This window comes from Talpa occidentalis, unplaced genomic scaffold, assembly GCF_014898055.3.
Source record: "Talpa occidentalis isolate TD23 unplaced genomic scaffold, MPIMG_talOcc4v2.1 talOcc4.2, whole genome shotgun sequence".
Lineage (NCBI taxonomy): Eukaryota > Metazoa > Chordata > Mammalia > Eulipotyphla > Talpidae > Talpa > Talpa occidentalis.
The window spans coordinates 56,983,467-57,003,647 of NW_023602073.1; the positions used below are offsets into that span (position 1 = coordinate 56,983,467).

Consider the following 20,181-nt stretch of genomic DNA (forward strand, 5'->3'; position numbering starts at 1 on the left):
CAGCTGGCATCTGAGACCCTGACCCCAAAGCCAGATCTACCCCTCCCCCTTCGGCCATGGCCCCTTTCCTTCTGGGGGAGTTTGAGCCAATTTTTCTCCTTGCTCTGAGCTTGTCTTCTCATGTGTGGAGAGGAAGCTGATCACATTCCCTGAGGTGGGCCCATAGGGGGTTCCAGGGAGCCCCCCCCCATACGAGAAAATGCATCACATATACACACATTAGAGATTATTATTCCTTGAGGTGGCATCAATATCTTCAGTAGTATCACCCCTTGGCTCTTTAGTGAGTTTATTTATCTTGCTGAGGTATTAATTAATATCTCCCTCAGAGATATTAATGAGAGACAACGTCTGGAGCAGAGGACGTGCAGAAGGTGGCAACTTGGGGATCTAGCCGGTTCTCCTTCCAACTCCAGCACCCCAAGGCAGCTTTCTCCTTGGAGAATTGTGCTCAGGACTTAGCGACTCCGTCTCTGGAGTAATGTTACTTTTCCCAATGGCTGATAGGGTTGGCGTCCCTGAAAGCTCCCTCAGCTGCTCGGAGGGTCTGCCTGCGGGTATGCAGGTCTGCACACCTGGAACCCGACCTACTAGGGAGGGCTGCTCAGGGGACCCACTGGGGTCCTTTGGCAGTTACTGGGTGCCTGATGCAGCAGCTCCACTGAATGACCTCAGAACTGCAGGACCCTCCCCCCCCCCCCCACCTGTGATTCTTTGGTCTCTCCTCCAGGCTTAGGTCAGCCCCTGGGTACTGGGGCAGCCCCAGTACCCAACACATGCCCCTCAAGTGTCTACTGTCTTCAGATTCTGTCCACTTTCCTGAAGGCTAATTTCAGCACAGGCTTCCAGACTGTGCCTGGCGCTCCCCGATCACCTGGTTCATTTCTGTTTACCGCCTTTTCCTTATCTTCTCTGCACTTGAAGGGGCCTGACATGATCCTTAGGCTGGGGGCTGTGTGATGACTGTCCCTCCCCATCCCAATGGAAACTCCTTGGGGCCAGGGGCTAAACCTAGCTTGTCCATCGTTGTGTCTCCAGTGTTGACCCTCCAGCCAGCTTCCTAGAGAATCCACACCTGCTCTCAGTCCCTGCTGAGCTGGATGGTGGGAAAGCCCTGGTCTTCCCCTCCTTCAATTAACTCCACCCTCCCCCTTTCACTTGAGCAACTAGGGATGGGGGTGGTTGTGAAGCTGTTTCTGTTACTGGTAACCCAACAGGTTCAGAAAGTCTGCTGGACTCCTCACCTGAGAATGGCTGGGTGGGGGTGAGGATAGAGGGCCTCACAGGTAGAGGGAACAGCATGCATTTTTAAAGGCACAGAAATGGAAGAGTGCAGGGCCTCTGTAGGGAAGAGATTGCTGGTGGCTGCCCCAACATCCATTCTCTCCTATCTTACTAATAGATTCCTGACTTTCTTGGATGAAATGCCAGCATTCCTTGCAGTCAGAAGGAACAGTCAGCCAAGTTCTGACCAATGGGATATATACACTGGGTAGGAATTCCAAGACAGTTCCTTAAAAGGGGGACTGATTCCGTTTCTTCCTTTCTGCCTGGAACTGGGATATGATGACTGGAGTTGTGGTGGCTACCTTGTAACCATGAGGCCTTGAGGAGGGAAGTCAGTCCTGTACTTACCTTTGGGCTTCATGTATTTTTTTTTTTTAAAGATTTATTTATTTAGGCATACAAGAACTGGGGTACAAGCCAGAGGTACGGGGGTGAGAGGATTCAACAGAGTGAGGAGCAGAACAAGCAGACTGACTGAAATACACTGCTGAGGGGAGCAGTGGGTGAGACAGGAGAGGTTTGCCGCACCATGGGGGTAGCTCCCTGGCCGGGGATCGAACTTGTGCTGCAGTGGCTGCGGATAGCTTCATAGTGCTAAGACTTAACATTACCCTTGTGCCACCAGGGAGGCCCTGAACTTCATGTTTAATGAGAGAAAAATAAATCCCTATTTTGTTCAAGCCACATTTTCAGAACTGTTACTTACAGCCAAAACCAATTCTTAAGTGACTCAAGAGGGGCTATTAATATCCGCTTCTTTGTCATCTGCTTTGTCTAGATGGCCTTGGGTAACCATTACCCTCAAGGAATCTTTGAGAAGCAAAAGGGGTGAAGGGAAGAAGAACAAAGCCTAGGTGTGGAGCCAATTCTGGGAGGAGGTTGGGGGCGCCCAGAAGAGAGATCATCTAGAGATGAGCCAGGCAGGGAATGTCCAGGGCAGGTGGAGTCTGAAAGGCTCCTAGACTTAGTTAGCTCTCATCCACTGCCTTCCTCAATAGTAAATCTGCAGATAAACATGTGACATGCAAGGATATACAAATCCCCGTAGTGCCACTTCATTCTTTCTGAAACACACAATACTTGGAAATGCTTGACTATCCAAGAAATATGCCAGGCTCCCCCCTACTGCCACCCCTGACTACCACATCTAGTGGGCACAGGACCCTGCCCTGGACTGAGGCTGTGGCCGGCCCTCCAGGGCAGGCTGATGTATTGCTGTGGAATGCCACAGGCCCTGCAGCCAGATCTGGGGGTGACCACAGAGACTCCTGGGCTGGAAAGGGCAAGCCCCCAAGGACACACCCAGAGCACTCAGGTGGAGGGTGTAGCTTGTTATTTAGGTGACGAGACAGACACAGAGAGGGCGATGTGCTCCATCAAAGGCACACAGCACCTTGTACGCCTCTGGCAGGAAGGTGCCAGAATCTATTTCACAAAAGCCACCCCAACATCTAAATGCAACAGACACTTGTCTTTTTGCTTTGTTTTGTCTCTTCTCCTTGTCAGGGATGCTCTTCTCCCAAATAGTCATACCAATCACTCGCTCAGCTGCTTCCCACCTTTCCTCAAGCCTGTCCTGTGGGGAGCCTTTCTGACCTCCTAGTTCAGGTTGCACGCTTCCTCCCCGCCCCCCTCCTGTTTCTCTATACCCCCTTTCACCACCCAACAGCCCGTCTATTTCCCATCAACTCCAGGATGAAGGGATATAGTTTGTGTATTTCCCAGCTGCATCGGCACCGAGGAGAGTGGTGGGCACGAGGCAGGTACCCGCTCCAAACATATTTAACAGCATGAATGAATGAAGGAAGGAAGGGTCAAGCTCCACCAGCAGAACTCCCACAGAGGGCAGCGCAAGGAAAACATTCGCATGGCTCATTCCAGGGCAGAAGTGTTCCCAGTGCAGCCCCTGCCCCCAGGGACACGCACCCCAGGCATGAGCTGCGGCCCCTGAGCCCAGGGAGCTCACCGAGCCTCCGCGAGCCAAGACTTGCCCTTATAAGGGCAGATTGAAAACAAAGCTGAAATTGTCTCTGCTGCTTTCCTCATGGAAAAGAAAACAAAATAGGGCCTTCCATCCCTTTTGTGAGCCCGCACCCTCCCCCCGCCCCCCACCCTTACCCTGAGGGTGGGTGGGTGAACATCAATGTGCATTTGTGTTGGTGTGACGGCCGGGATCACACGCGCTTCCAATGGGGTCACTCAGTGTGTGGCTGGTCTGAACCTCAAGTTTTCTTGCCTTTTCAATGGGAGTAAGATGGCGCTCACCAATATTGACCCTTCTTCCCTGGGCTGTTGATTGGGAAGGCACTGAGGGAGCCTGCTGGGCCGCTGGTGTTCCTATCTTGGCCTGGGTGGTGGTTACCCAGGGAGTGCACAGGAAGCCTAGGTTTGGTGTTTTTTTCTTATATGTGACGTATATGTCAGCGACAAAGACAAGACAGCACTTCTTGCAGAAGGTGTTCTGAGGGTGAAATTGCAAATACTCTTTGGCTTATAGGGAAAACCAGTAAAAACTATCAAGTTATTGAGAATGAATGTGTGCATATGGGTGAGTGCTTTTGGGAGGCGAGTGCTTTTGGGAGGCACGTGCTGCAGGGACCCTGCGGTGTGCAGGCAGCAGGTGACAAAGGTGGGCACCCCTGTCAGTCTGTCAATGCACCTGTGTTGTGTGACTACGTGTTCCTGCGACTGTGAACAGAACTGCACACGTGTTGGAGGACGTGAACGTGCGTGCTTGTGCAGGGAGGCTGAGCCAAAGACCATGACTCGGCTGTGCTCCTCACGCCAGGTAAGGCCGGGGGCTGGCTGGCACAGGTCTGCTCTAACACAGGTCCACCCCACTTGTGGAGGAGGCAGGAGAGCAAACCCCTGGCTGATGGTCCCCAGCACCCCTTTCCTTCCCACGGCACCCCTTCTCTTCGCACACACTAGCTTCTCCAAGATGCAAATGCTCCTTCACTCCATGCAAACAAGTCCAAAAGGCCAAGGCTGCCTCCCCTCAGGCCCAACCATCAAAGTGGTGATTGGACCCAAGTGACTCCCCCCACCCTGCTATGTAGCTGTGGACCACAGCCAGATGCAGTTGGTTCCTGTTTCCCAACCACAGAGTCTTTCTCTACCCTGGGGGGCTCAGGTGTTTCAGAGAGACTGGGGCTGTCAGTGGCTCCCACTGGCTGTGGGGCTCTGGGGAGGGCAGTGCCCTCTCTGGCTGGGCACTAAGTCCTCTCCAGGTCTCCGGTTTGGGGATGCTCTGAACAGTCGCTGTGCCTACTCCCCAGTCTCCCCGAGTCCCTCTCATGTGGCATACTTACTGCAGGCCGAGTCCCCACTGATGGTCACTTTCCCCATCTCCTAGGTCCTCTCCCTCCATCAGGGACATGTGTCTGTCAGCCCTAGAGGGCCCACATTGGGGACCGGGCAGGGGCGCAACACACACAAAGACTCCCCTCTGCATCCACTCTGGCAACAACTGCCCCAACCCACCAGCTTTCTGGGGCCTCTCCACCCCTGAGCCTTTACCCCCATTTGGCCTGAGTTCCTGCTTAAAGTGTCCTCAACTATCCAGAAGTCAGGAGAGAGGCAAGTGAAGGAAACAGCATGAAAGCAAAATTTTGTGCTCAGAGGACTTGGGTGCCATTTGACACCAGCAAATATGAGGACAGGGTGCAAATGCCTCCTGGGACCCCACCTGTGGCCTGGCCTCCATCCCTGGCCCTGGTAACGATACAGGGCCTTGCGGGCACCTGGATGCAAACGTGTCAGCCCCAGTGCTCCGCCCTGGGAAGTGGTAAACCACAGTGGCCAAACCAGTTCCCAGGCATAGGTTTCTGGGCTATCAATTCTCAATCCAGGGCGCACCTGTGACCCCCGCCCTTCCCCAGAAGCACCCCCACTGTCTGGGGTCCGGGCTGGGCTGGGCAGTGTCTGCCTCCAGAAATCATGCCAGTGCAGCAGTGGGCAGTCTCTCTCCTACACAGTTGTTTCTTCATTCAACAAAAGGGTAATGAGAATCTGTTGCATGCAGCTGCGAGTCCAGCCTCTCTCTTGAAGAGCCTCTTTTTAGAGGAAATGAGGATCTCCTAGAGTCTCTTCCAGAATAGTCCATTTCTGTGTGCCACCCAGATCAAGAAAAACCCATAAGGTAAGGATTTGCTGGCAATAAGAACTGTGGTCTAGGGAAAGACTAGACCAGGCTGAGTAGTTTGTGGACCGCCTTCCAGTGTTCCAGAAGCCCAGACCACCCCCAAAACTGGCAGGTCACACACACAAACACAATACCGGACACTCACCAGGGGCCAGGTATACGCTGCTAAACTTGTATGGTGGACTTTCTCATGAAACCTTCAGGGACAGAGAGAAACTGTGTTTGTTTACAAAATGTAAAAAGGGAGCTTCTGAGCGTTTAAATAAATGGAACAGTCGCATGGAAGATAAGCAGCAGAGCCGAGACCCAAACCCAAGCTCACGTACCTGGGGGTGGAGGGCAGAGGCAAACTAGTCCCGGAGGAGTAGGAATTTGGAAAACATCCTCGCAGAAGGGCGAGTGGCTATCCTTTCCCACAGGCCTGGGTAACGTGGCGCCCTCTGCTGGCCCTGGGCCCATCCGGCCCCAGCTCTGAGATGGCAACACTCCACACATCCCCTGACCTACATACCCGCAAAACGGCAGCCGAACTCTGAGAGGGCATTCCTCGCAGCTCAGTGCAATCCCTCCTCGGGGACCGCTGTCCCACTGCGGGGGGTGTGGGGGGCGTCAGGCAGGGTGTCTTGGCTACCGACCAGGGTTGGGGGCTTTGTGCAGGTGATCATGGCCCCCACAGAGCCCCACTCTGGTCCTCTGGTCCCCAACCTGACACAGCCCTCTTCTCTCAGACTTCTCCCCTCTCCCATGGCCTGGCAGGAGGAATTCTTAGAATTTGGCTCCAGGGTCTAGATTGTCCTTGCGAGGACAGGACACGGGAACTCTGGGGGCCTTGGCTCCACATCTCCATGCTCTTTTTGCTTGGCACCTGGGTGGGACCCTGTCCTGAACAGCATGTAGCCCCATGTTTACTCTGTAACCACCTGCAGGAAAGGGCTGGGACAGCGGGCCTAGGGGTAGGACGGAGAGTGCCTGGACAGGAGAGAGGTCAGCTGCAATGACCAGCTTAAAGTCTGAGAGGGGGTCCCTTGGTCACAGATCAGCACAGAGGGTGCTGGGGCTAGCAGCATGCCCTGAGGCAGTGTGGGACAGATGAGAGATTGGGGCAAGCCCATGGGTACACTTTAATGATCTCACTGGGTCCTTAAACTTGGAATTCATCAAATTGTGAATGGTTCCCACCTTAGGTCTCCTGTCCCAACCTCTCCCCTCAACTGCGTACTTAGACATCCACTGCCAGCCCAGTAGCCCCCTGGGATGCCAAGCAGGCATTCCCCATGGAATAGGTCCAAAAGCGATTCCTGGTTTCTAGGCCCCACGCCTGCTCCTCATGTTAGGTAACAGCTACTCAACCACCTCGCTGCTCAGAAACGTCTCCCTCACACTAACACTACAGGAAATACTGTTGGCTCAACTTTCAAAATGTTTTGAGGTTCTAATTCCTTCTTACCATCTCCACTGACACCATCCAGTAAACATGGGGTCTCCCTGCCTCTTCTCTTGTCCCCTACAGTTTATTCCCAACAATGCAGCCAGATGGATCTTTATTTTTTTTTAGTTTTTTTTTATAGGTTTTTTTTTTAATAGAGGCATGTTTTATTATTTATTTATTATATTTGTTTATTTGTTTTGTTTATACATGCACTGGGTACAGTCAGAAGCGCGAGAGGGTGAGAGAATTCCCCAGAGCCAGAGCGGGGAGCAGAGCAGGCAGAAGGACCGAAGTACACTGCTGAGGGGAGCAGCGGGCGGCAGGAGAGGTCTGCGCACCATGTGGGATCCTCCTCCAGTGGCCGGGGAGCAGCCGGGGATCGAACCGGCGCCGCAGAGGCCGCGGGCAGCTTCGCAACCCAGCGCTCAACCACTGCGCCACCGGGGAGGCCCCAGATGGATCTTTAAAAGTGGGATGAGGGCCTCCCTGGTGGCGCCAGGGGTTGAGACACAAACCAGGAAGCAATCTGCAGCCACTGCAGCACGAGTTCGATCCCAGGCCAGGGAGCTACCCACATGGCACAGCAGACCTCTCCTGTCTCGCCTGCTGCTCCCCTCGGCAGTGTACATCAGTCCATCTGCCTGTTCTGCTCCCCACTCTGTCTCTGGTGAGTCCTCTCACCACCACCACCTACCCCGCACCTCTGGCCTGTACCCCAGTTCTTGTATGCATAAATATTTAAAAAAATATATAAGTGGGATGAATGTGTCTCATCCCACGCTCACCACCCTTCCACAGTTCCCGTCTCACCCAGAATGAAACCAAAGCCAATTTAGTCATCTGAAGACCCCACATGCGCTGACCCCCTCAAGGCTTTTAAGTCAGATTACTACTCTCCTTCCTCACTCTGCAACAGCCATGCTCCCGTCTTTGCACTTGCTGTTCTCTCTGCCTGGAAATGTTCTTACTACCCAGATCTACAAGGAGTTCTTGTATTAGTGCAGACTTCTCTGACCATCAGTTCTCTCTCCCAACGTCCCTACCCTAGTCTCTCCACATCTATCACCTCTGCCGTATTACATTTTTGTTAACTGTGTATGGTGACTAGAATGTCAGCTCTACGAGGTCAGCCCTACGAGGCAGGAGTTTGGGTATTTTTTGGTTAGCTGCTGTATCTCTAGCAGCTAAAATAGTGTCTGGCACATAAATGATGTTTTAAAATGGTAAACGCATTGCAAAGGGACAGGGCAGCAGAGCTTTCCCAGACTGGCCTGGACAGTCACTGGGGAGGCCCTGTTCTCATGCCTCTTCCCCCTTCAGATACAGACAGAAACAGGATCGTCTGGAAGCAATGTTCCTCAGAGAAGTGCTGATCTCTTCACAGTGTCTCAAGCTCACCTACTCTCTTCACACAGATCCTTTCCTTGTGACCTTTTCTCCATTCTTCAATGCTCAGCTTCAGTGTCACCCTCTTAGAGAAGTCTCCCAGGTAGGCCACTCCAAGCTTACTCCATGCCCCTCCGGCACTTCCACAGGCGCCATGACACTCAGAAGTTACTAGCTCACAAAACAGCACCAGGCCGACTGACTCTTGACTGCATCTTAGAGCTTAGTGGCAGTTGGTCAATAACCACCAGCACTATTACCATAATTACAGTAAACACTGAGGTATTTGTTGTTCCTGACAAACGATATTGCAGCCAGAAATCACAGCCTGGCTAAACCCTGGCCGTGGGTTTATCGCACATTTTGAAAAAAAGATTTATTTATGCCTATAAGAACTGGGGTACAGGCCAGAGGTGCAGGGGGTGAGAGAATCCACCAGAGACACAGTGGGGAGCAAAGCAGGCAAAATGAGTGAAATACACTGCTGAGGGGAGCAGCGGGTGAGACAGGAGAGGTCTGCTGTACCATGTGGGTTAATTCCCTGGCCTGGGATTGAACTTGTGCTGCAGTGGCTGGCGATAGCTTTGATAGCACCGTCTTTAATCCCTGCGCCACCAGGAAGGCCCCTTATCTCACATTTTGAATATGACTATTCTAGATTACTTCAGCTCCTTCAAATTCTAGTGGACCTGGCAAATACAGCCCTGACTAAATCTGGCTCAGTCTCACAGCCAGCTGGATAGGGAGGGGTTCAACCCTTCAGGCCATCCCCTACTACATTTATGCTAACTGCATTCTGAGAAGCAGAAAGTTCTGCTCACCAAGGAGCTTTTAAGAAACGGAATTTTTCCTTCTATTGCCTTTTTTAATTCCCTCCACCAAACCACCCATGCTCATACCCCATCTGCTTTTCTCCCCCAGTCCTCACCCTCTCCTCTGTTCCGCCTGGTAACTAGTTCCTTCTTTTTGTCAAGTTTGAATTTTTTCTGTTTGCATAATTATAATTGTTTTTTGGGTATTTTTGTTCCACAGATTGAGTGAAACCATCTGAAATCTGTTTTCCACTTTTTTGCTGATTTCCCTCAGCATAATCACAAGGTCCACCCACTTGCCACTGTTTCATCTTTCTTCACAGCTGTGTAATATACCACCAAATATCTGCTCCAGTCCCTCCATCCATTCATCTGTTGAAGGGTGCTTGGGGTGGTTCCATGATTTGGCAATTGTAAAAGAAAAAGAATCTTACATTTTACATTTTAACATCCTCAGGTTTGAGCAGCCCTGCTCCACTTTACAAAATCTCAGGACTATGGGCTGAAAGGATTGAGAAATCCCCACGGTCCAAGCCCAGCACATCTCCATTTTAGAGATGAGGCATCTGAGACTCATTAGTCAGTCACACTGGCCTGTCAGAATCCATTCTCTGGACACACTGGCCCCCAAATTCACACACATTCTGCCCTCGCCAAAGTCTTGTCTGTTCCACTCCCACTTTTGAAATCCACGGCTGCTGTGCATGCCTTGGTACCTGTTCTCTTGGTCACCAGAGCTGGACACCAGGTGGTGTCTGGGAAAGTGGCTGGGTCACAAGCCGGGAAAGGAGGGGCCTTCTTGAGAACAAGGTAAGAGGCACCCAGGTACGCCCTGAGCTGGGGTAGGGAGGTGGCTTAGAGGACCTGTTTGCTCTGCCAGGTGGGATGGGCCCAGACCACTTCAACTCCCTCCACTACCCTCCACCCTCCAGACAAAAGCTAAGAGCCCCCTCCCTGTCACCTAGCCCCCGTGGGAATGGCTTAGGCCAGGAGCTGCCATCAAGCCTGCTCCCTTCTCCCAGGGACCTGGTGACTACTTGACAGGTTACAGCCCCAAAGACAAACAGATTCTGCCAAGCAAATAACTGTCCAGTAGTGAAGGTGTTGGGGAAGGCCTGGGAGTGGGTCTGAGTTGCCAGAAGACCCAGGTACAGGGTGGAGGCCCCTCTCCTGCAGAGAACAAAGAGCCTGGGGTGTTTGAAAGAAAGCAGGATGCAGGGTCACAGTACTGGGGGAGGGAGCTGGGCACTTATCCTAGGGGTCTCTGAGCCTGCCTCCCAGGCTCTCTCACCCTGGGCTCTGTATCAGGCTAGTCAGGGAAATAGGAGTCTTGCATTTATGGCCGTGGGGGCAGGGATCCTTTCTTTCCAGGTACTTCCATTTCTCTCATGTAACCTGTGGCTGCAGGTTCCCTCCCCAAGCCGCCACTCCAGTACCCTAGATGGCCCAGCTTACATGCAGGGTCTGCAATTAAGTGGAAATGATGCCAGCTCCTGGGAGCCCAGGTTGTGGGTACAAGGCTGCTCATCCCTTAAGCTGCAGGACTCGCCACTGCCTTTCCTCTCTTGATTTCACTTTCCCTTCAACATAGAGGGGTGATGATGTGACTGAGGACAAACAAGTGCTGAGCTGAAGTGTACTACAGACATGAAGGATCCAATGAAGCCGCCACTTGCCACTGTACTCGCCAATTAAATTTCCTTCATGCCGAGTGACCACCGTGCCTCCCCCGGCCCTGGCCATAGGCCTGCCTCACGTATGTGGGGTAGGTTCCAAGTTCACGTGCCAGATGCCTAGAGCGTGGTCCCTACCTGACTCTCAAGCTCCAACCCTGTATGTAAAAACTTGCCTAAATCCGTAATAGACCAGGAGTGCTGAGTGCACCCAGGAACTACACCCAACCACAGCGGGAAACACGGAAAGGAAAATACACGCTCTGTTCTAAATCGAGGGTACCAGAGGTCCCGGCAGGACTGAGAAGGCTGACTCCCCAACTCGGTCTTGTCTGCTCTCCCCATAGAAAGATGTGCTTGATTCTCCGCACTTTCTGTCCAGTCCTTACCTGTGCTATGTGCCTGACACACAGCGAGGGTCCAAACGATGCTTGCTGGCTGATCGCACTGACCTGGTGGGCTCTTCTTACTTGCTGGGGGCAGGGATCTGGCACCCTGAGAAGCAAAGTTCACTGGAAGGGGTTTCCTCACCTTTCTGGTCATTGAGAGCCAGAAAAGGCGGCAGATCTAATTACAAGCCCATGACAGATTCTCCAGACATACAATGAACCTCAGGGTCTCAAGTTGTCCCATTTACCAAAGGAAAAGAAACAGACACCGAAAGACGCACATCATAGAGCCCCCCCCACCCCACCCCCCCCCGTGTGGCCAAGCTGGTATGGGGGGAGGAGTCTTGAAGGCGAAATAAAACACCGACACACATGAAGACGGGGTTTTGTGTGTGTTAATTTAATCATACAAATATTCATTTATACAGTAAGGAAAAACCTCCTCATCTTCATCTCCTCCCAGGCACCATGAGGCCCCACTGCAACACCCACCCAGCTTGCTTGTGACACACCAACTGTCCAGGTGGAGGGGCAGCCACTGCGGCCCCAACATTCACCCAAGGAAACGAAGGAAAGGCGAGGCAGGGTGGGGAGGGTAGGGAATCAGCTTGCATGTCTGAACCCTGGCAACCCCACCATCCTCTCCTGCTGGGGCTCACATTGAATTTGGGGAGGTGTTTATTCTCATGCCCTCTTTCACCCTGGCCACCCTCAAGCTGTCTTGGTGAGGTTCTCTACAGGCTGGAAGTGCCTTCGATGGGCTTAAGGTCACGGCCAGTTCTTACTGGGGGAGAGAAGGTTGTTTCTTGTAGAAAAATGCCCCGAATTCAACCATCCCCATGGCAAAAGGAAAAAAAGGCATGCACGCGTGCACACACATCCACACACACCTCACTCCATGCACACAGTTCTTCCCGACTCTGAGCCCCTCTGCCTCCCCCACTGGGCTCAGGCCCCTCATGAGAGCGCCGCCTGACTTCATAGATGCCAGACACAGGTGGTCCTGCCCAGAGGCAGCCCGCCGTTTGGTGACGAGTCAGAGGGAACAAGGACTCCTGGGCTGAGCTGAGAGGTAGCCTGGACCACTCCAGTAGGCAGGGGAGGAGAGGGGCTTGAGGTGTTGCTCAGAACCCAAACCAGTGGGAGGAGGCAAGATGAATGGTGCTGACACCCTCCTGGTCATGCGGAAGCCACGGGCTCCCTGTCCCTACTCGATGGCTGACGCTTGCTCTGCCCTCTGCGAGCAGCTCACTTTCCCAAGGATGCGTCCAGAAATGGTTTGTTCTTAGAAGGAGAGTCAACATGCTTGGGACAGTTACCTTGCGGGGTGAGGCTGCCGACAAGCAAGAGGAGCAGGGTGCCTCCAGCAGGGCCAGAGTCTCCGCTGCCGGAGACCTATGGCATGCCTGCTGAAGAAGGCAGGCAGCCCTTCCTGGGAGCAGGGCAGGGGCACTAGTGTTGGGCCGATGAGGAAGTCAGAAAACCAGGGATGTAAAGCCTCCCACGAGCCTGCCAGGGCAGCTTGAGATGTGCTGCTCTGTGAAGAGAATGGCTGGGCACGTTGGGCTCCAAGGTGGCAGTGTCCCAGGAGGTTGGCACCAACAGAGAGCAGCAGTCTGGGCAAATAGAGCCTTCACACAAAAAGCCACTGTGAGCTCCTGGCTTGGGCCGGTGGTGGCTGGGGCACCTAGCAGGGACTCTCTGCTCTGCTTGGAAATGGGGGCATAAACTATGTGTACAGAAAGTGGGTGCTCCAGGGCACGCCCTAGTCTGGCCCCAGTCCCAGCTACAACGCCTCCTCAGCAGGCTGGCTCTACCCTCCCAAGGCTTCTTCAGTGGACCGATATTTATTCCTCTTTTTATTTTTATTTTTTTCGGGGGCAGGCAGGGAGGCAAAGGGGGAATTTCATACAAGCTTTTCTCCCACAATCAAACTTTAAAAAACAACAGTCTCAGAAGAGGATGAGGAGGAACAAACAACACACAATTCTGGAACTCAGACACCCAAACAGAGACAGACAGGCAGGCAGACCCACACCCACACCCAGGCTATATGACCCCTTGCAGCCGCTCATCACGTGGTCTCCCTGCTTGCTTGTCTCACCCCCCTAGGTGGGTGGCGTGGTTACAGGCAGGCGACCCTGCAACTGCACCTTAGATCCATATCCCCGGCTATCAAACCAACCAAGACTCGAGGGAAGAAGGGGGGCGAGAAAAGAAGAGGGACTTTGCATATTCTTGTATCTTTGGCAGACAGCTGTTCTAGCCTGGTTCAAGCTTCCCAAGGAGAGGTCCACATCTCGACCTGCTCAGAATCCACAGCACGCCAGTAGGGCTACCTGCCAGGTGGGCAGCCAGCCAATCAGCCTCTGCTCCGGCCTGGCTGCTCCTCACCCACCACCTGCAATAACTGACATCCTGCTCAGGGCAGGGTCCTCTCATTTCCAACTAAATGTGGTCTCCGAGATCACATAGTCTATCCCCCGGTGGCAAATTCCCCATGTGGGGCTGTATCTCATACCTTAACAGCTCAGCCTCTACTAACAGGCTGTGAGAACACCACGAAGGAAAACTGGAGGGAAACATGGGGAAGGGAGTTGTGTGACCACAGAGAAGCGTGGAGCGCCCTCACACTCACCCACTGCTGGTGAGCTGCACCAATCCCACATGTGTGCACGTGGTGCACACAAACACCCAGCACAGAGGCACTGTTCCCAGAGCGAGTGGGGAGCCACAGTGCACGAAGAATCCAAAAAAGCAGTAAGCATGATGGCATTTCTCTCTGCCAAGGGAAACATGGAAGAAAAGCAATCTGAATTGTTACAAGTGCGTGCAGAAGAACACCTCTCAGCCTCAGAAACTCCCATGTCATCCGAGGTCTGTCCTCAAGGCTTCCTCTGCTGGCCACACAGGAAAGTTTGGTCTTCAGAGAGGTTCTAATGGTAACAAGCCACAGGGTTGATGAATACAAATGTCAAAGGTGTAAATCAACAGAAGATTAAAGAGAAAAGAAGAGGAAAAGGGTGATAACTCATTGGCTGATGCCATTAAAAACAAATGGGGTCAGAGACTTCTGGAGTCATGTGGCACAACAACTGTCCTCCTGCAGCACTGACCCAGAGTCCCAAACATGCCACGCCAGCTTTTAACTTGAATTGCTTCCAGAGCAAGCAGCTAGTCTATGAAGAGTATGTTATCCCTTATCTAAAAAAACAAAAGTGGGCAAACAGGGAAAAAAATTAACATGTGCTCAACACTACAACCTGTCTATAGGCAAAGTAATTTTTGTTTAAAAAGATGGCTTTTTTTCCCCCACTTTAAATGTTGTTTCCCTTCCCGAGTGACCTAATGACTCATCAGACTGACACCTAATAAACAAAACCCAAGGTGGCTGCACGGATTTCTTCTTGGTAGCCTCAATGCCATTCCTGCGATTCAGCATTCACACATGCATACTGCATTTACTCAAAATTAGTCTGTTCTCCTTCTTCCTCTTCTTTTGAGATGGGGGGGTCAGAGCCGCGGGTCCGTGCGATGTGGTCTGCAATCCAGAGGAACCCCTTGCCCTACCCCCCCAAAGTCAGGCCTTCTGTCTTTTGTTAATTTTTCTTCTTGCTCACACCGTTTTAAGACTGGCCGAAGGGGTAAGGCCCACGGAGCCCCTGGAAGAGAGTGAAGAGAGTCAGTGATGGAAGGTGCAGCACGTATAACGTGACAAGCAAACCAAGTGAGAAAATCTGTTTCCCAGGGAGTCAGCAAGAAGCCCTAAGGCACAGGCAAGGGTGAGGGCTGTTTTTGCCTCGCAAAACATCAGGAGGCCAAATATCAGCACATTTCAAGTCTCTAATTCTCTCTTTTTTTTTTTTAAAGATTTATTTATTTATGCATATAAGAGCTGGGGTACAGGCCTCAGAGGTGCTGGGGGTGAGAGGATTCACCAGAGACAGAGTGGGGGGCAGAACAGGCAGACTGACAGAAGTACACTGCTGAGAGGAGCAGCAGGCGAGTCAGGAGAGGTCTGCTGTGCCATGTGGGTTGCTCCCTGGCCGGCCAGGGATGGAACTCGTGCTGCAGAGGCTGCAGACAGCTTCATAGATTGCATCTTAAACCCTTGCGCCACCAGGGAGGCCCTCAAGTTGCTAATTCTCAATCACACCATCTAAACAGAGGGGAGGCTAGAGGAAGAGACTCCTCATCTTTCAACTTCGCCATCAATCAGTGCCAACTTTCCTTCACCCATGGTAGGTACCCATGCCCAGGATACCAAGGCATCTTCATTCTTGACAATGTGTCTCAGTCTCCCTGCTAAAGGTACATATATACCTTCAGATACTGCTGGTTAGTGACACATCCACAGCAAAACACTGAAGCACAAACAGTGCCTATCTCCAATGCACCTGGGTACCAGGCACCGTACTAGGAGCTTTGCATCCAGTCTTTAATCCTCTCTCTAAAAACTAGGTGAGTATTATCATGCCCATTTGACTGGTGCCCATTTGACTACAGAGAGGAAGAAACGTGTTCAGAGTCACACAGGTAATACAAGGCAGAGCCAGGATTAAAGCCCATGTCTGATCTTCATGTTCCACATACTGCCTCTCCTTAACCATAGGATAAGGTTTACTCTAAATTCTTGAAGACATTTTCTATGCCGCTTGGTTGGGTGGAAAATGCTTCAGTCTTACTTTTCCCTTATGTTAATAATGAGATGCCAAGACGTGTTAACATCACAAGCATCTTCATTAAGTTGCTGGAGGATGACTCTCTCCTCTTAGAGCATACTTGTAGGAAGACCCAGTCTATGGCAAGACCTCGGAGGGTAAAGTAACTGGTAACCTGCCTCACTCGGCCTACACGCCCAAACTGGCCCAGGAGCAGCAGGGAATTTGCACCAAAGGGACCAAGTAGGCATGGAGAAGGATGCCCTCAGATATAACTATGAGAAATGACCACAGAAAGTCTCCCGATGCTTGACAGCTATGTAAAGAAAGGTGTGGCAACATATATCTGAAGGTTGTGAGCCTATACCGCTAATCATACACAATGTTATAAGATAAATAAATAAATAAATAAATAAATAAATAAATAAATAAATAGGGCCTCTCCGGTGGCGCAGTGGTTGAGTGCTGGGTTGCAACGCTGCCTGCAGCCTCTGCAGCGCTGGTTCGATCCCCAGCTGCTCCCCGGCCACCGGAGGAGGGTCCCACATGGCGCGCAGACCTCTCCTGCCGCCCGCTGCTCCCCTCAGCAGTGTACTTCGGTCCTTCTGCCTGTTCTGCTCCCCGCTCTGGCTCTGGTGAATTCTCTCACCCTCCCGCGCTTCTGACTGTACCCAGCGCTTGTATAAATAAATAAATAAATCTTTAATAAACAAATAAACAAACAAATAAATAAAAGTATCCCGAATCTAGGCACAACTTGGGATGACAGGGCACAAGAATGACTGACATTTTCCATTAGTTTGATGGGATGTAGGCAGAGTCAGAATGTGATGGCCTTTGAAAAAGAAGGCATTTCTTTGAAAAATGTTTGGTTGTAGGGGTGCAAGTGATAAGAATCCCTCCTCAGTGTGAACTGATGTTGCTGCTGCTGCCATCTCCCCAGCACTCAGCATGACACCTGGTTCTTAGCAGGTACCCAATAAGTATTTGTTGAATTAACAATTGAAACAGGAATTTCTCATGACACCTGGAGCATCAGCTCCTGTAAGTCACAGGAATACGGGCCCTTCTAAAGCAGCAGTTGCGTAGGCTAGGGACATGCCTGGTCACAGCCTCCCGGGTCCTGGGAGAGGCTGGGCTCACTGGAGATACATCACAGTGGGCTGAAGTGGGGTACAGGTCACAAAGACCTTAGAGGAGATCTGGGATCTGCTCCAGCTTTGTACCAACTCATCTTGTGACCTGGAGTATGGTGCCTTTTCCCTCCCACAATCTCGAGCTCCTCCCTAAACCTTTCCAGATTTATGGTTCTAGGAATTGACACAAAGTACTCAGCCCCGGAAGCTGAAAAACAGTATTCCAAAAAAAAAAATGCCCATTTGCTCACTCAGGCAAGAGATCTGGGCTGCCAAGACCAGAAACATGAGATTAAAGTGTCTATAATTTTTACAGTGGAAAGCAGTGGAACTGTTCTTGCTTTTCTCTCTTTTATTCCATATAAGGCCTTAAAAGACCAGAAGCATGTTTCTAGATGACCTGTGGTATCACTGAACAAACAATCCTTAGAAGATGAATTTGGGGGATGGGCAGGCCCATAATGATAACCAACTCAACCTGGGGCCACTGTAGCACCTTAACACCTTCTCTTGAATTCTCACAAAGATCCATTCTGATAAATATGTTCTCTAAGTTCACTGAAGTGAGGTAATCTGATCAAGGGCACCAAGCTAGTTAGTAGAGGAGCGGTGTTTAAAATGCCATAGTCTGCCAGTCCCCAAGTCAACCATGCCTCCAGACAGTAAGCTAAGGATGTAATCACTTCAGCAGTATGGGCACTAGCCCACCCAACCAAGTGTGATCTGGAGTAGCAAAGGGCTCTCAAATTCCATTTTGTGGGGCCTGGTCAGTGTGTCACACTCACCAAAGGCAGAAAGTAAAGAAGCATGAAACAAACTGCTCTGACATAGTACTTCCCATCAACAGTCATTCATTCAGGACAATTCCAAGGAAAACAAGAAAGGTTTAGATTCCATAAGGTTTAGAATCAATACAATACCCAAAGGGCTCTGTGCAGCAAAAAAAATGCAGAGAAAAGAAAACCCCCAAGACATTTATTTTCTATGAAACATTTTCCCCTCCCCGCTAATTTTAACTGATTTACAGACCAAAGCCTCACACACTTCACATGGGCTTTTATATAGCAAGTACTAGCCTTGTGACGTGTCTGGAATGCTTGGAGAAGGGTGTTCATGACTTTGGCTGTTGCATAGTACCATTTTACACATAAGTAAAACAGGTCCTATGGCAGAGAGCAGAATAAAGGCATGGGCATTTTCAGATTTCTACTTGAGTGTCTTAGCCCTTAGGCATTCAGTGTAGGAGTTAACTAGTCTACAATGATGAGATTATTGCCAATTCTATTTACTGACTGAGGTTGCATGTCTTTTGGAAAGAAAAATGCTGCCTAATTCCCTTTCACCCAGAGCATGGCGTATTGGAGCTGTTGATATTTAATTGGTGCAGAAAGGCAGCTTGAGCAGCAAGCTCTATTTTCCTCCCCCCTAAATTAACTACCACCACTTCAAGGAAGGGAGAGGGAGCCAGTTCTATTTCGAAACCATTTTATCATCTGGACTTCCCACACGTAGGATTACAGGTGTCACAAGTGGGTCGCAGAACAGAGGCAATGCAACACCAGTTGTAGAGGAAAAGTCTGGCGGAGATTCCAAGAACAGCTTGTCCAGGGTGTCCTATGGCAGGAGGCCAACCAGAAAGTGTCTTTTCTTTCTTTTTTCTTTAAAAGATTTATTTATTTATTTATTGACGAACTGGGATGTAGGCCACAAGTGCGGGGGCTGAGAGGATTCACCAGAGACAGAGTGGGCCGCAGGACAGGCAGATCTACTGAAATACACTGCTGAGGGGAGCAGTGGGTGAGACTGGAGAGGTCTGCTGCACCATGTGGGTCATCTCCCTGGTAGGGATTGAACTCAGGTCGCATCAGTGCTAGAGTAATAGTGCTGAGACTTGACCCCTAAGCCACCAAGGAAGCCCCAGGAAAGTGTCTTTTCTAACAGTGGGATGGAGATATATTTGAAAAGGGAGGGCCATCCATATTTCAGGTTCCAACGGAGTGCCAAGACCTGGTGTAACTGGTTCTGGTGGTTAATGTCTCCCATTCCAGCCTAAAAGGCAGGTTTGGCAATACAGATAATGTTTAGTTTTTTCTTTTCTTTCTTTCTTTTTTTTTAAATGATTTATTTATTTGTTTGTTTATACAAGCACCGGGCACAGTCAGAAGTGCGGGAGGGTGAGAGAACTCACCAGAGCCAGAGCGGGGAGCAGAGCAGGCAGAAGGACCGAAGCACACTGCTGAGGGGAGCAGCGGGCGGCAGGAGAGGTCTGCCGGGACCCTCCTCTGGTGGCCAGGGAGCAGCCGGGGATCAAACCAGCGCTGCAAAGGCTGCGGGCAGCCTTGCAACCCAGTGCTCAACCGCTGCGCCACCGGGAAGGCCCTGTTTAGTCTTTTCTTTTTCTTTTTTTTTTTTTTTTTAAAGATTTATTTATTTATTATTTATACAAGCACTGGGTACAGTCAGAAGCGCGGGAGGGTGAGAGAATTCACCAGAGCCAGAGCAGGGAGCAGAGCAGGCAGAAGGACCGAAGTACACTGCTGAGGGGAGCAGCGGACGGCAGGAGAGGTCTGCGCGCCATGTGGGACCCTCCTCCGGTGGCCAGGGAGCAGCCGGGGATCGAACCGGTGCTGCAGAGGCTGCGGGCAGGTTCGCAACCTGGCGCTCAACCGCTGCGCCACCGGGGAGGCCCTGTTTAGTCTTTTCTGAGGTCTAGCAACAATTCCACTTTTATCCACAGGAAAAAACAAATGCCAAATATTGTATTTTGACTAACCTGGCATCACTGATATCTGGTTGCTCTAGCAATGATGGCACTACTACTAAGGAAAACTGATCAAGGGATAGAGGTATCAAGTAGATCATCAGATGCATCAAGGAACAAACATTACAGAGTCTGGCATTAAATGCTGACTCAAAAACTGGCCATTAGCATGAGCACAAAACTCAACAAGTCTGAGGCAGAAGGCTATCCTCCCCTCTCTGAGGAATCCCTTCTCATAGGGACAAGCAGCAAGGCTGGATTCATCCATCCTAATTAAGGGTGTGAAAAGTCAAACCCAGAAAATAACTCCTGGCCAGACTGAAAGGCCAGTTCCCCAGGGTCTACCCAACTTGAGGAGAAATGAGTTTTCAAAGGTTGCATTTCTTGGGACAGCCCCATATCTGGTATGGGCCAGGAATATGTTCCTGCTAAATACAGACTTCAACCCTCACAGGGGTTGAGGTACTGCCTGTTTACCTCAACCTTCCCTAAGCTTTTCACTG

At 51.1% G+C, this 20,181-nt stretch overlaps 1 protein-coding gene across 4 annotated transcripts in view; it reads right to left on the reverse strand.

The window, feature by feature from the left end:
• Nucleotides 1-13,083: 13,083 nt before the first annotated feature.
• ILRUN (inflammation and lipid regulator with UBA-like and NBR1-like domains) overlaps nt 13,084-20,181 on the reverse strand; it is a 93,402-nt gene continuing 86,304 nt past the window's right edge. For all 4 annotated transcript variants that reach the window (XM_054698734.1, XM_037519549.1, XM_054698732.1 and 1 more), the window contains one exon: nt 13,084-14,782. In XM_054698734.1, coding sequence (XP_054554709.1) covers nt 14,747-14,782 — 36 coding nt within the window. In that variant the 3' untranslated portion in view covers nt 13,084-14,746. The remainder of the gene's footprint in view (nt 14,783-20,181) is intronic.